The sequence below is a fragment of the Papio anubis genome, chromosome 1 (genome assembly GCF_008728515.1).
Source record: "Papio anubis isolate 15944 chromosome 1, Panubis1.0, whole genome shotgun sequence".
Taxonomy (NCBI): Eukaryota; Metazoa; Chordata; class Mammalia; order Primates; family Cercopithecidae; genus Papio; species Papio anubis.
In genome coordinates, this window is record NC_044976.1 from 101,547,603 (window position 1) to 101,561,627 (window position 14,025).

At 30.7% G+C, this 14,025-nt stretch overlaps 1 protein-coding gene across 2 annotated transcripts in view; it reads right to left on the reverse strand.

The window, feature by feature from the left end:
- The window catches only part of COL11A1 (collagen type XI alpha 1 chain), a 218,411-nt gene that overhangs the window by 129,436 nt on the left and 74,950 nt on the right, over nt 1–14,025 (reverse strand). The window contains exons 6-15 of one of the 2 annotated variants that reach the window (XM_031651330.1): nt 12,196–12,312; nt 11,780–11,932; nt 11,501–11,593; nt 8,699–8,957; nt 7,835–7,840; nt 7,751–7,803; nt 6,264–6,305; nt 5,271–5,333; nt 3,140–3,214; nt 1,992–2,075 (exon numbers count right to left, since the gene is read on the reverse strand). In XM_031651330.1, the coding sequence (XP_031507190.1) occupies nt 1,992–2,075; nt 3,140–3,214; nt 5,271–5,333; nt 6,264–6,305; nt 7,751–7,803; nt 7,835–7,840; nt 8,699–8,957; nt 11,501–11,593; nt 11,780–11,932; nt 12,196–12,312 (945 nt within the window). The remainder of the gene's footprint in view (nt 1–1,991; nt 2,076–3,139; nt 3,215–5,270; nt 5,334–6,263; nt 6,306–7,750; nt 7,804–7,834; nt 7,841–8,698; nt 8,958–11,500; nt 11,594–11,779; nt 11,933–12,195; nt 12,313–14,025) is intronic. The other variant, XM_031651327.1, reaches the window with a different exon arrangement.

Below are 14,025 nucleotides of genomic sequence, written 5' to 3' on the forward strand. Positions count from 1 at the left end.
AGCAATAATTTAGGAAAAATTATGATAACTAAAGCCAGACACCATCAAACAAAACTGGTCAGGAAGTGTTATGATAATATGTGCCTTTTAACAAATCTCAAATATAATGCTATAGAAGAATGTTTTATTTTGTATAATCATAGGCATAATAAACTGATTACATGCACTATTGTTACACTGAATATTAGAAATGTGAAATTAGCATACTTAAAAAGTTGGAACACATACAGTACAAAAGATAAAAATTTGATAGATGTTAAATTAGTATTGTGTGCTGCTTTTGAATATTAGAGAGCTGAAGAGATGAACACTTAGATTTATCACAAAGATATCAAAAATAATACCACAACAGAAATAAATGCAAAATCATATTAGAAAAGTGCACGAGATGAAAACAGTAGGATCTCCAAAGTCACTACTGACTCACCATGAGATTTTTGACAATATACTTCTTAATCCTTGAGATTAAATATCTGAAAAATTGAATTATAATGCTTGCTACCTATTTTTCAAGTAGGTGAAGAGGGCTAATAAAATGAGGAATTCAATAACCTCATAAAATATTTAAGTTCAAATAATCACCTTAAAATTGTTCAAAATAATATATTTTATAAAATAAGTTGTAGAAATCTTTAGTAAATTATATTAAATAATTTTAGATTTGCATTATGCCAAAATCTAATAAACAAATATTTTAATTTTTCATTATCTTTAAACATGATGAAACCAAATAATGATGTATTTTCAGATTAATAGACTTAGGAAAGACATAAACAAATATTGAGGATGAATTACAATTTTCACTCAGATATTTTAATACATGCATAAATTCATCATCATTATGAATAAAAATTTTATCACAGAAGTGATTTATATTGGTTAGAAAGTAGGTAACCACATCCATACCAATCATAAATCCTTTATTTCCTTTTTCCTCAAAAAGAAAACCAATACTATTTGGCCGGGCGCAGTGGCTCAAGCCTGTAATCCCAGCACTTTGGGAGGCCGAGACAGGCAGATCACAAGGTCAGGAAATCGAAACCATCCTGGCTAACACGGTGAAACCCCGTCTCTACTAAAAAATACAAAAAACTGGCCGGGCGAGGTGGCGGGCGCCTGTAGTCCCAGCTACTCGGGAGGCTAAGGCAGGAGAATGGCGTGAATCAGGGAGGCAGAGCTTGCAGTGAACAGATATCCAGCCACTGCACTCCAGCCTGGGCGACAGAGCGAGACTCTGTCTCAAAAAAAAAAAAAAAAGAAAAGACAAAGAAAACCAATACTATGAATAAAAAAATGTTATACGAATTCCAATTCCTCCCTGGTCTATCCTTTTGACTTTCTTGTGTATACTCTAATTTCAATGAAACTAATTAAAAACCAAAAATGTACTTCTATATTTTATAAGTCTACAAGTAGTGGAAGCTTTAAACTAAAAAAAATCATAAACTGCAATTTTAAAAACATTACAGATTATAAAGATTAGGGTTGGTAAGACATGTGAAGGTTCCTTTCTTATATATGATCTCCGAGAAATTTAATTTTCTGTGTTACTCTTGATATCTTAGATAATCCAGAAAATTAAGAACAAATGTGTTTCAAATTTTATTCTCTTAATTATAACCAATCATTGACTTATGAGTTAGCAGAGTAAAACTGGATGTGATAGATAAGGTGCACTAGGTATAAATATATCAATACTCTTGGGAAAAAAAAAATTAGAAATCTTGTGTGTTATGGTGGAAGACTGCTAGAATTATATAATGGCAATTATATAATTGCCAATTAGGATCAGCTACCTAACTATAATTTTCAATTAATAAACATTACTACTAGAAAAGTAAATATAATTTTAGCAGTTTTCCAAGTAAGTTCAATACACTATTCAGAAGTAAATATTCTATTAATAATGGTAGCATCTTCCATATGTACAAACATATATACTTGACACAGAGTCAGTCATCTTGTGGGAATGCAAGTTCATCCTTTCTTACCCGAGCCTGCTGAAGAATAGCTTGAGCCTGAGCTTCCTGAGCAGAGATGGTTGGTCCTTTGGAACCATCACCACCATAACGGAACTTGGAAGACATAACATTAAGAAATTCAAAATCAGCTTTGTCAAACATGTTGAATTATGTGCTTTGATCATTAGATAAAAAACACTTAAAATGGTGGGATTTTACAAAATTACAAAGTAACTCCATAATGAATCATGAGATCTACTCTGTTTTGTTTTTACTCTCTCTTATGGAAGTTCTTTACACTACAGGTTACCAGTTGTAGAAGAAGAAACTAGAAACTGTTTCAATTTTAAATGCTATAATTTCTATACCTCTGGAATAAATAATTGTGACTTTTTAAGCACAAATGCTTAAAAAGTTTTATTGATTAATTTGTATAAAATTCCAAATATACCAAGTTCAGTGACGGTTACAGCTCAATCTCTATTTTGTTTGTCAAAATTTTTGGAATATCCATTAATACACAGGAAATTTTCCTTGTGATTTATTTATTTTGTTCACCTATTCTTAAGTACTTAAGTTATAAAACAGATCTTCTGTAATATTCCTCTATAAAATTTGCTCCATTTTAACTCAAAATGCAGTACAAATCAATTTTTCATTCTAAGTAATTATTTCTTGAAACTTTGTTCATGACATTGAAATTGATAAATAAAATACACATTTTTTCCCCAAAATACCAGGGCAGCAAAAACTTTACAAAGGAATCTTACAGTAAAGGAAATAATTTTTGAGCAATGAATAATAACACTACAAATAAATACTACTTATGACTATATAGATAATAGATGGTAAATAGTATATTAATGCTATGTTAAATAACGTATAAAAACATGTTAATAATGTGACTCAGGATAAACTACAATTGGAAATACTATTAAAAACGCTTTTGCTAAGAGTGTAATCAAATAAGGAATTCTTAGTTTTAATTCAGAAATTGATACTTATCAGAATTTTATTTTGTGAAATTTCCCTGAATTTCCAAATGCTGCTTAATTTCAAGTATTTCTACCTCATACAATGGTTTTTAGTTGATTGCTCTTCAATGTGGTTGAACAATAATCTTTAGAAAAAAGATGACAAAATATCAAGTCATTTGTATAACATAAAAAAGAACATACCGGTAACATCAACATAGTACCAGGAGGACCAGGTAGACCATCAGCCCCTGGTAAGCCAGGACGTCCTGGGGGACCCTAAGAAAATAAATGAAATAACCAAAATAAATAAATATCAAAATAATAATATTTACTAGAACTAGAATAACTTATAACATAGGTCTACTGTATCTAATTTACATTTGCCCTTTCCATCTTATTTAATCCGTTTTTAGTAAGTATACCTAGACAAAATTCTATTCTGTTGCACTAGTTTTAGATGTTTTTAATAATATTTGGTTATTAGTATATAATCCAATTAAGATATAAATTTTGCTCAAACTTTGTTTGCAGCCTAAAACTGTGTAAAATGAAGAGTTCACATATATTTTGGGGGAAAGTAATGTGAGAAAACAAGTAGTACAAGCCTGGTTCTTATAGTTAGACAAAAACAGATTTAAGTAAATAATGAAAGTTTTATTTAAAAATTACTAGGTTTAAGGTATATTTTAGTATTCTTTAACAGCTACATAAATAGTATTTATTTAGTAGAATACTTAACTACATACTATTTTTATAGACAATAGATACTATCTTCAAGAGAGATATTTTTTAACATAGATAATGGCTAATTTTAGCATGCTAATGTTAATCATAGATAATCACTAATTTATTTTAAATGTTTACTGATGAAATATACTCAGTGTGTGTATGTGTGTAGGTGTGACAATGCTGTCTAGAAATCTAAGATATGGATGTGAATATAGAAAATATTAAATATGTAATATATACATCTGTTCATAAGTATGTGACAAATAGATACAAGGTATATGTCCATAAGCTTTCAATATAAGGAGACACTTCTACATAGCCCTATCATATTTGGCAGGGAAGCAAGCAAATTCAAAAATTAATAAATAACTGGATACAAAATGCTGTAACTCAAAGCGTTCATCCAATATAAAAAAAAAAGCATCAGCACTTTTCACATGTGAATTTCTTATAAAAACTTAACTCTTAGAAAACTGTTAACATTGATTCTAGATTGGCGAAATTATATTTTATTTAGGATATTATTTCAATAGATTCTCTACAGGCTTCAAGGAACTATTAAAGTAAGTTCAAATAATGGCTTCTATAAAGAAATAATTGTTTCAAATCCTAACAAATCTAGCTTGAATTGTATAATTTCCTATTTACTAAAATATTTCCTACATTTTTAGATCATTTATATGTTTGTATTCATAAGGCACAGTGTAAAGAGATAAATTTATCACCTGATATAGCGTTTAAGGCCAGTAAATTACAGAATCCAAAAACGTCTCATGAAAACATGGTGGGATTTAAAAATATTAACTAAAATGACTATTACAAATAAATATCTCCAAGAAACTGGATATATCATATTAAGTAAGCAGAGCATGTAAGAACTAACCTTGTGAACTTTATTTTAAATAAAATGTTTCATAATCTTTGCATAATATACTTCTTATGTCCTCTGACCTTAAATAGCTGCCACTCAGGCCAGAATTTCTGAAATATAAAAAAATCTTCTTCCATTAAATTTAAATTAAAAAGTTTTACATTCTTTAAAATGTAATGATATGAAAAGTATAAATTATTTGCATCTCTGATCCTCTAAAGAATAAAAGAAAAAAAAAGTACAAAGTCATTGGCTACTCAAGGATGTGGGAAAAAAAGGGAAGGGTATTTTATGAGAAGAGTTTGAAGAGACTTAACACAAATGAGATAGCTCAGCATGTAACCCAGCGTTTGATCTTCAAAGTGGAATTTAGATTTATTAACTCATTCTGTCAGCATCCAACTAAATATAAATGGGAATATCTGGAAAAATATGTCTGGAATTCAAATTTGAATACCAGAATCCCTAATGTCATGAGTTCATATCATCAGGGATATTGGCTGAAAATAAAAGTTTAATATTAATTATGCCATAGATAAATGCACATTTTTTATCCTCACTTTAAAATAATTTTTAAAAAGTTAACTAAAATGTTGTGCAGCACTGAATTCATGCTGCCTTTACCCCTCCCACACACAAGAAGAATAACATGTTAAGCTTGTAGAATACATTTTAATTATTTTTGTCTGTATGACATGCATTTGTAATGAGATGTCATGTCCATTCACTTACCCTATCGCCCGGGTCACCAGGGGGTCCAGTGGGGCCTTGTAGACCTGGAGGACCCATAATACCCTATAGAGAAACAAAACGTATCTGAATCAGATTCCTAATCTCATTAAGATTCAGACAAATTCACCCTAGTCCTGTCGAAGAGTTCATTTATATTTTATAAATATACACTAGTCTTCTAAACAGTTGCCCTATTTATCTGCCTGTGAAAAGACAACATATAGAAACCAATTTGTAGCTAGTTCAGCTGCTCTCAGAGTGGAGGCAAACATTCCAAGGAAAAACAGGAAAGAAGAATATGCCAATGTAAAGTCCCTAAGGTCATATTTGGTCCCAGTTCTAACTGAAGAAACGGAACACTCATAAAATTAGAACTCAAAAATTTGATAGCCAAGTTGAACATGTAGAAATCTTTTAGGTTAGAGGCAATTATATGTTTTCTTTTATGGGTAAACATTTAAATGCATCAGTATCATATATTATTTCAGATGACAAGAGTTTAATTCCACAAAAGACAGAGGATTTATTACAGGGTCTTACCAGTGCAATCACCTGAGAATAAACACATTGAGCAACAACAGCCTTATCAGGAAACCACAATGGAATCTGATAATTACTCCACACAGAGGTATAGATAAGGCAGCTACATTCTACCTAGAAGTCGTAATTTCATTTGTTGAGATATAATTATACCTCTGCAATGAAAATAAGGATGACTCTTCTTTACTTTTATATATTTCAGTAGATAGATGAAAGTGAGTTGAGAAGATGCAGATCATCTAAGCAACAAAATTATTTAAAACAAAATTTAAAGAGTATTACTTGGATAGACAAATCAGAAGGCAGTTTAAAGGCACCAGCTCCTCTGAACAAATGTTTTTCTCTATAGTTCAACATTCTAATTAGTCTAAAATGTTCTCATTCAGTAATTAATAGAAATCTTATATATGATTACTTTAAATACACAAAAATACTCTTAAAACATTTACATACTGCAGGTCCTGCTGGTCCTGGTGGTCCTTCGACAAGCATGCCCTGTAATAAGAAAAGAGAACATCTCCACTAGGGAAATATAACCCCCAACCTCTAAATTACATGAATATAAGAGAATACTATATCATTGCATATTAAATAGTGAATTATCTATTCATACCATTTAAATTAATTACAAACGTTTTTGCACAGGGAAGGAAAGAAATTCAAAATGATAGAAGATATAGCCTGTGTCCTCAGAGAATGTGTGAATTAAGTGGAGTGGAAATGAATATTTAGATGAATAATATTACAAAGGAGAATATACTAAGTGCTTCCAAGAAGAGTACAGACAAAACACTCTACCAAGGTTTTGTTTTTGTTTTTTGTTTGTTTGTAGCCCACAGAATAATACCTGGCACAAAACAGAAACTTAGTAAATATATGCTGTGTAAATGATTGAATGGAAAATAAGCAGTTTAATTCAGGAAAATTACAGAAAATTCCAAGAAAAAGGAAAATGGATAAATATGATATAAGCAAAGGAATAAAGAGCTATTCAGAATAAGAACTCAGTTCTAAAACCTTTATCATTCCACTCCATCTTTGGACTACTGAAAAGCTGTAATGTTATTTAAAAAGGGGGTTTAAAATGTTTATAACAAGGACGGATTCATTCTGAAAGAAATATTTTCAACGTTTTTGTGAGCATGTTGCATGATTTTGGAGTAATGAGTAGATGGCCAACAAGGTCCTTAAAACTGAGTCTTTTTATTCTTTATCATTTCTCTTTCTTTTATTATTTTTTGGAATTTTTATATCCTTACAGTTTCTGAAATGATTTTTATGTTGTTCTACCTTCAGTTCTAATACATTAGTTTTTCCGAGTCATTTATTAGCAGGAAACAATGGTAAAACTCCTTCCAAGTAAGAATTTGTTCCTTAGCAATATTATTATTAATATAAATATTTATACAAATTTTTAAAAAGTAATTTGGAATGAATTAGAGATTCTTCTGTAGATGAAAAGGAAGTAAACAAATTTTATAATATCATATGACACAATTTGGATATGTAACAAATAAGTGTGTCATATATTTCAAATAATGTGAAGTCATAGAGATTAGATAAAAATATCATTGACTTGGAAAGCAGGAAAGCTGAAAGTCCTATTATATCTGATTGATCAAACATTTGAAACCTCAAGAAAATTACTTAAGTCCTTTAGATCTCTGGTTCTTTAGCTTTACAATGAGAGAATTAGACAAGATAAATTTCAGCTACTTTCAAATTCTGAAATTCTGCAGCTCTATGTTTTGTTTTATTGAAATTCTCCTGTCTAGACAAGACCTTACTAACTTACTTATTTGTGGTGAATTGCAAACATCTGGACATCAAGATTATCATTGCTAATCTTGGTAATACATGAATACACATAATAATTTAACATAATGGTGGCTCCTAAGCAATTTTACCAACCTTTAAAGTGCATTCACACCCCTACTTACAGGCTCAACCACTGCTGGTTCTCCTTTCTGTCCTTTCTCTCCATATGCACTATACATTTATCTGTTCACCGAATAAAACAGCCTGACCGTCTGTGGATCATTTCTTTATTTCTTCTTCTTCCTTTTTTTCTTTCTTTTTGAGACGGAGTTCACTTCTGTCGCCAGCTGGAGTGGCGCCGGACTGCTCACCTCCCGGGTTCACGCTTTATTCTTCAGCCTCCCGGTAGCTGGGACTATAGATGCCCGCCCACCACGCCTGGCTAATTTTTGTATTTTTTAGAAACGGTTTCACTGTGTTAGCTAGGATGGTCTGATCTCCTGATCTCGTGGATCCGCTTCCACTGGCCTCCCAAGTGCTGATTATATATCGAGCCACCGTACATTTCAGTTTTTAAAAAGACAATTTAGTAAAGTAAACACATTTAAAATAACCTATTAAAATATATTTTTAAGTATGAAGACCTATTGAAGGCTTAAGTAGGGCAAAACTTAAAAGATAGGCATAAGAAGCATTAATACTGAATCTTAAAATGAGATTGAACAATTGCCTTTTATTAACATGTTTTATAAAGACATCTATAGATGTCAGTGATTATTCCCAGGCATCAAGGAATGACATCAAATTAAATTTGATGAAACAGTCTAAAAATCAGACTTGCTACTCAGAATAAAAACAACTATGTTTTAATCTTATCAATGACAAAATTTCTGATGCAATTCTATTCAAGATTTTACTTTCAAATAATGACTCCAAAAGTGTGGCCAACAATACAATTGCTGAAGATTCCCATGTGAAAGAATCTAAGAAGGTGTCCTAGTGGTAATAGGCATTCATAATTTACATAAAAGCTCAACCTGCATTTTAAACCTGAAAAGACATTAAGATGGACATGGACATAAAAATATCCCATAAATAAGACACACAATGACACAGAGCATAGTATCAACTTACGCTTGTTTCTGTAATATCAGTTTCTGCTGGTACACCTGGACCAAATTCTTCATTAGGGGGCCTTGTTGGTTTATCTTCATATTCTTTATATTCATAAAAATCATATTCGCCTAAATCTCCATCTACCAGAAGATCAGAGTCCCTGTCGTCTATTTCTTTGTTTTCATATAGTGTATCCTCAGAATTTTTCCTCTGGGAATCATAATCCTCTCCCGTTAGATATTCTTCAGTAAATATTTCTTCAACTGGATTTGGCTATTAATTTAAATTGCAAGGAATTGAGGAACATGAAGTTTATTGTTAGTAAAGCAAGGTAAGCATTTAAATTACAGTTTGATGGCATGTGATGGGATGAGATTTTGTTACTACTCAAGCAACTCTAAACACCTGGAAAGTAGTCTTTCAAGTATCATTGAAAGAAATACATTTGTACATTGCTATGTACAAAGAGATATTGCTTTCAAAGCACTTTCTCCAATAAACTACAAATATTCACATGGAATTAACATGTGTATTTGCTTGTTCCATTGGAAAAAACATGTTAGTCAATTTCATATTAACTTCATAGTTTAAGATTTGAACAATAAAAAATTGTATGGAGTTAAATCTTTGTTAAATTTTTTTTTCTTTCTTTTCTTTTCTTTTTTTTTTTTTTTTGAGATGGAGTTTTGCTCTTATTGCCTAGCTGGAGTCCAATGGTATAATCTCGGCTTACGGCAACCTCCACCTCCTGCGTTCAAGACACTCTCCTGCCTAACCCTCCAGAGTAGCTAGGATTACAGGCATGCGCCACCATGCCTGGGTAATTTTGTATATTTAGTAGAGATGGGTTTTCTCCATATTGATTAGTCTGGTCTCGAACTCCCGACCTCAGGTGATCCACCCGCCTTGGCCTCCCAAAGTGTTGAGATTACAGGCATGAGCCACCACACCTGGCAGCTTTGCCTAATTTTTAAATCTTACAGAACATCATCATGAAATAAATTTGCTACAAGGATAAGCCATGTAAGTTTGAGTCTCATCCCATAAAAAAAATAACAATATACCAGTATCAGTATAAATAGAGATGTGTCATTACAATGATTATGCAGAGCATTTCTTATGTAAGGAAGTAGCATGACACCAAAGAGTTCTTTAAATCAAATAAAATAAATGATAGCTATCAACATTTAAGACAACGAAATATAAAATATCACTGTACAATTCTCAAGAAGAGTAAGGAATAAATATGAATTCTTAAAAGTGAGAATTATGTCAATAATACTTCCCCAGAGACACAGATAAAAACTGATACATTTTTTCTCTCAATTCCTTACTAGTAGAATAAACCTGAATCTGACTTAACATGTGAATATTTGGTTTTATTATGTCCGTGATGAGGCTCAAATTAAATAATTTATCTTGTTACTTTTTATTTTTTTGAGATGGGGTCTCACTTTGTCACCCAGGCTGCAATCGAGTGGTACAATCATACCGCTCTGCAGCCTGAGACTCCTGGGCTTACATGATCCTCCTGCCTCAACCTCCCGTGTAGCTGGGACTACAGGCATGCACCACCATGCTCAGCTAATGAATTGATTGATTTATTTGTAAAGATAGGATCTTGTTGTATTGCTTAGGCTCATCTTGCCAATTTGTAAATTTCATTTTTAAGTAACTGATTTTCTATTGCATAGTAAATCTAGATGATAGAGTAATATTCGATAATAGTATTACACAATCTTGTGAATTAAAATATGTAGATAAATGATTAGTAATTTTTCACTAAAATTAAATGCTCAATAACCATAATTTTTTGGATTCTTAGATAAGGAGTATATGCTGTCTACAGAGACTGCATATATCTAGGGTGAGAATATTGTTATAATCATAGCTCAGCACTAAAATGCTGGATGAATTTGGTTAGGTAAATAAACATCTTGAATCAAAATACTCATTTTTTTTGAAAATTATTAATTTGAGGTTAAAGAAACTTAAAATGCATTCTCATTCTAAATATTTATTATTCTCAATTTTGTGTTTTCATATAAAGGCCTATTGAATCTATTTGCCTCATTGTGAGATATTTTACATAAATTTTCTTATAACTAAATTATATTTCTTATATTCATTTTCTGATAAAATTAAACCAAAATGTATACCAGATATTTAACAAAGTTAAACTGAATTGTATGTTGTATTCTTCATGATCAGAATGCATGTACAATATGAAATTCAGGATGATTAATTTTTACCTACATGTACTTAAATATTTTCATAGAAAATAATGGAAAGATTAAGATATATTAGTTTTATAAGAATTAGTATTACATTCTTAACATTTGAAAATGTAATTATTTAAGTCCACTAAGACTACATTTTCTCAAAATGCTCGCTGTCATAAAATCATGATTATTCATCAGATGGAGTAAAATTCTAATTGTATCCTTTGATGATACAATTTTCACTTTAGAGGATTCTTCTTACAGAAGAAACATGTTGTGAATACCCTTAGTCACAACATGTTGAAAAGCTTGCTCAATTCCAGGAGCAATTAAGAAAATAATAGCAGCCAATTCAGTTTGATCAATTTAGCATCTGCATGAAGCAAAGAGTCATGCAAAACCTGAATTGACATTGATTTCAGATGAACTGCTTTTAGTAATAGTGAACCATTGCTATTGTTTCTCTTACTTTAGTAAAAGAATTAAAACATCAGATGTTTGAGAAATTATAGATTCTTCCAGAGTGAAGTATATCAAAATAAATTACACATTTAAAAAGTGGGACTGTGATTTAATATTGTCTATGTGTATTACCTCATTTGTCCCAGAAACACGCCTAGGAGCTTCTGTCTGGTAACTTTCCATTGTTCCATAGTTGTATTCTTGAAAATCATCAACGATATTTGCCTAATGGTAAATTCAGAAGAGAATTAGTAAACATGTAAGGTAATCCCAAATGTATGGAAATCATGATTTAATTGGGTTTTAGTATTAGCCGAGTGAGTATTTATCTAGTTGGGTTAAGACTATGACTCATGATCAGAGATCTTCCAGCTTATCTAGGATAGATCTTGATTGCTTTTTCTTTGCTACCTTGACCCCTAGTTTGGCTTTTGCTGATGCTTGATAACTTTTCTTCTTCTTGGATGAAAATTTTTCAGATTTGGGGGGTGTAAACTTTTTGGACTTTTCCTTTGAGTTAGTAGCCACTGTCCTCGTCTTCTTTTTGAAATTGGATTTCTTTTTCTGTAAAATGTGGTGAAAGATGGAATGGAAAACATAAATAAACAAGGAGGAAAATATAGAGCATAGATGAAAGGAAGGCTGAGCAAAAGTGAAACGGACATCATTCTTCAAAACGGCTACTGTCAAATAAAAATCACAGTTATTGGTTCAGAGAAATAAGATGAATGAAAGGTTTATGGTAAGTTTGAGGAACAGTCAACATAAGGAACCACAGGATGACGAACAGCAGGACACCACATACACAGGCACTGCTTTGTTTTTACCTCCGTCTGTGCTATTGTCTCCTCAGTTACAGTGGGTCCCTCTGTTACACTTTCAGCCTCTTTATACTCTGCTTCCCCATACTCATAGTCATATTCGATTATATCCTCTGGTTCATACTACATTGCAAAGGAAAAAATATCAGGCAATTGTGTTAGTGGCAAAATACTATTCACAAAGTGAGAACCATCTTAACTTTTACATAGTGTAAATGTTAAGAGACAAGAAATTAATGTTATTGATGAGTTATTTTTGCATTACATAAAAGTATTATACTGTCTTATACAGAGTATAATAACATAGGAGTGACAAAGCACATTTCCTATGAGCAGAATGGTGATTAGTATCACAAGAAAACAAAAAAATGTGGAATAATAATTCAAGTTCTTAATTATGGAATGTTAATTGAAACAGTAATTATGTACTTGAACATAGATGTCAAATATTAATTTTGATTTGAAAAATTGCTATGCAATGTTTCTCTATAAGAGCGCTACAGTAATTTCGATGGGAATTTTTCATTAAGCTACATATCTAAAAATAAAAATGTTGAGAGTAGTCTCCCTAAGTATGAAAGGATTTTCATATCTATTGAGAGATGGGAAAGAGGGGAGGAGGGAAAGGGAATACAAAGAATATCAACTAAGTATATACTCTATTTGAAATACTGTAACCAATGGGAAAATAAAATCTAAAATGTATTAAGAAATTCCTAATTTCCTTTAGACTTTCTTAAAATCAAACAGAATACAAAATCCTTGTGAGACCTTAAGGATTCAAAATTAGATATGCTTATAATTAATGCATAATTTTAACATTTAAAATTGCTGCCTTTTTTCCTATCGAAAAAAGGCATAACACTTAGATATCTTAAAAAACATAATAAATTCACATTGGAAATAGTATTTTATATTAATTTCTTCTGTATTAAAATATTTTAATTAAGGGGAGATACGTTTCCTAATAGAGAGAGTTAAAAGACAATCATACATATTAAATAATGAGCAAAATAATGTGCTCAAATCCAAAGCTCAATATCTTTATAAAAATTTTAATTTTCAATCAAGAATATAGATATTATTAAACATAAGTAAAATTTAGATTTTAATCAAAATAACTAAATACACTAAATCATATGTAGCATAAAAATTAAGTAGTAAACTAAACAAGTTAAAACTCTAAAAAAATTATATGTGTATATATATATGTATGTATGTATATGCATGCCAGAGGCAATTTATATATAATTGCCTAGGGGCAAACATACATAATAATACAATAATACATATAATAAACATATATAATAATAAATATAATATAATAACACATATAATATAATAATACATAAAATAATATATATTTTCCAGGGACAATCTATACATAATTCCTTGAGTAATGTATTTGATACAATTCCATTTATGTCTCAACGGGATCTCTCTTCGCATTTTAACCATTCCCTTTTAACCTTCCAACAAAATAACTGTTGACCACAAATGTTTTAGAAAATAGTGATCACAGTGCCTTCTAATAATAAGCTCTAGTAGCTTATAGAGGAGTTATGAATTACAAAAACCATAAGTAAATGCATAAAGTGCCAATTTTAAACCTGGACAACTTAAATGCCTTTTAATTGAAATCTGCTATTCAAAGATATATATATAGAGAGAGAGAACTGTACCAAAGTAGTCAATTAATTTTATATCATGCTTTTCTCTTATAGGATAAATTATCTTCTAACTTTCATAATTCTGTTATTTATTTAAACTCTCCAAATATTGACTAACCAGACTGGTTAAGAAATAATGGAGAAAATAACATGTTAACTGCCCTAG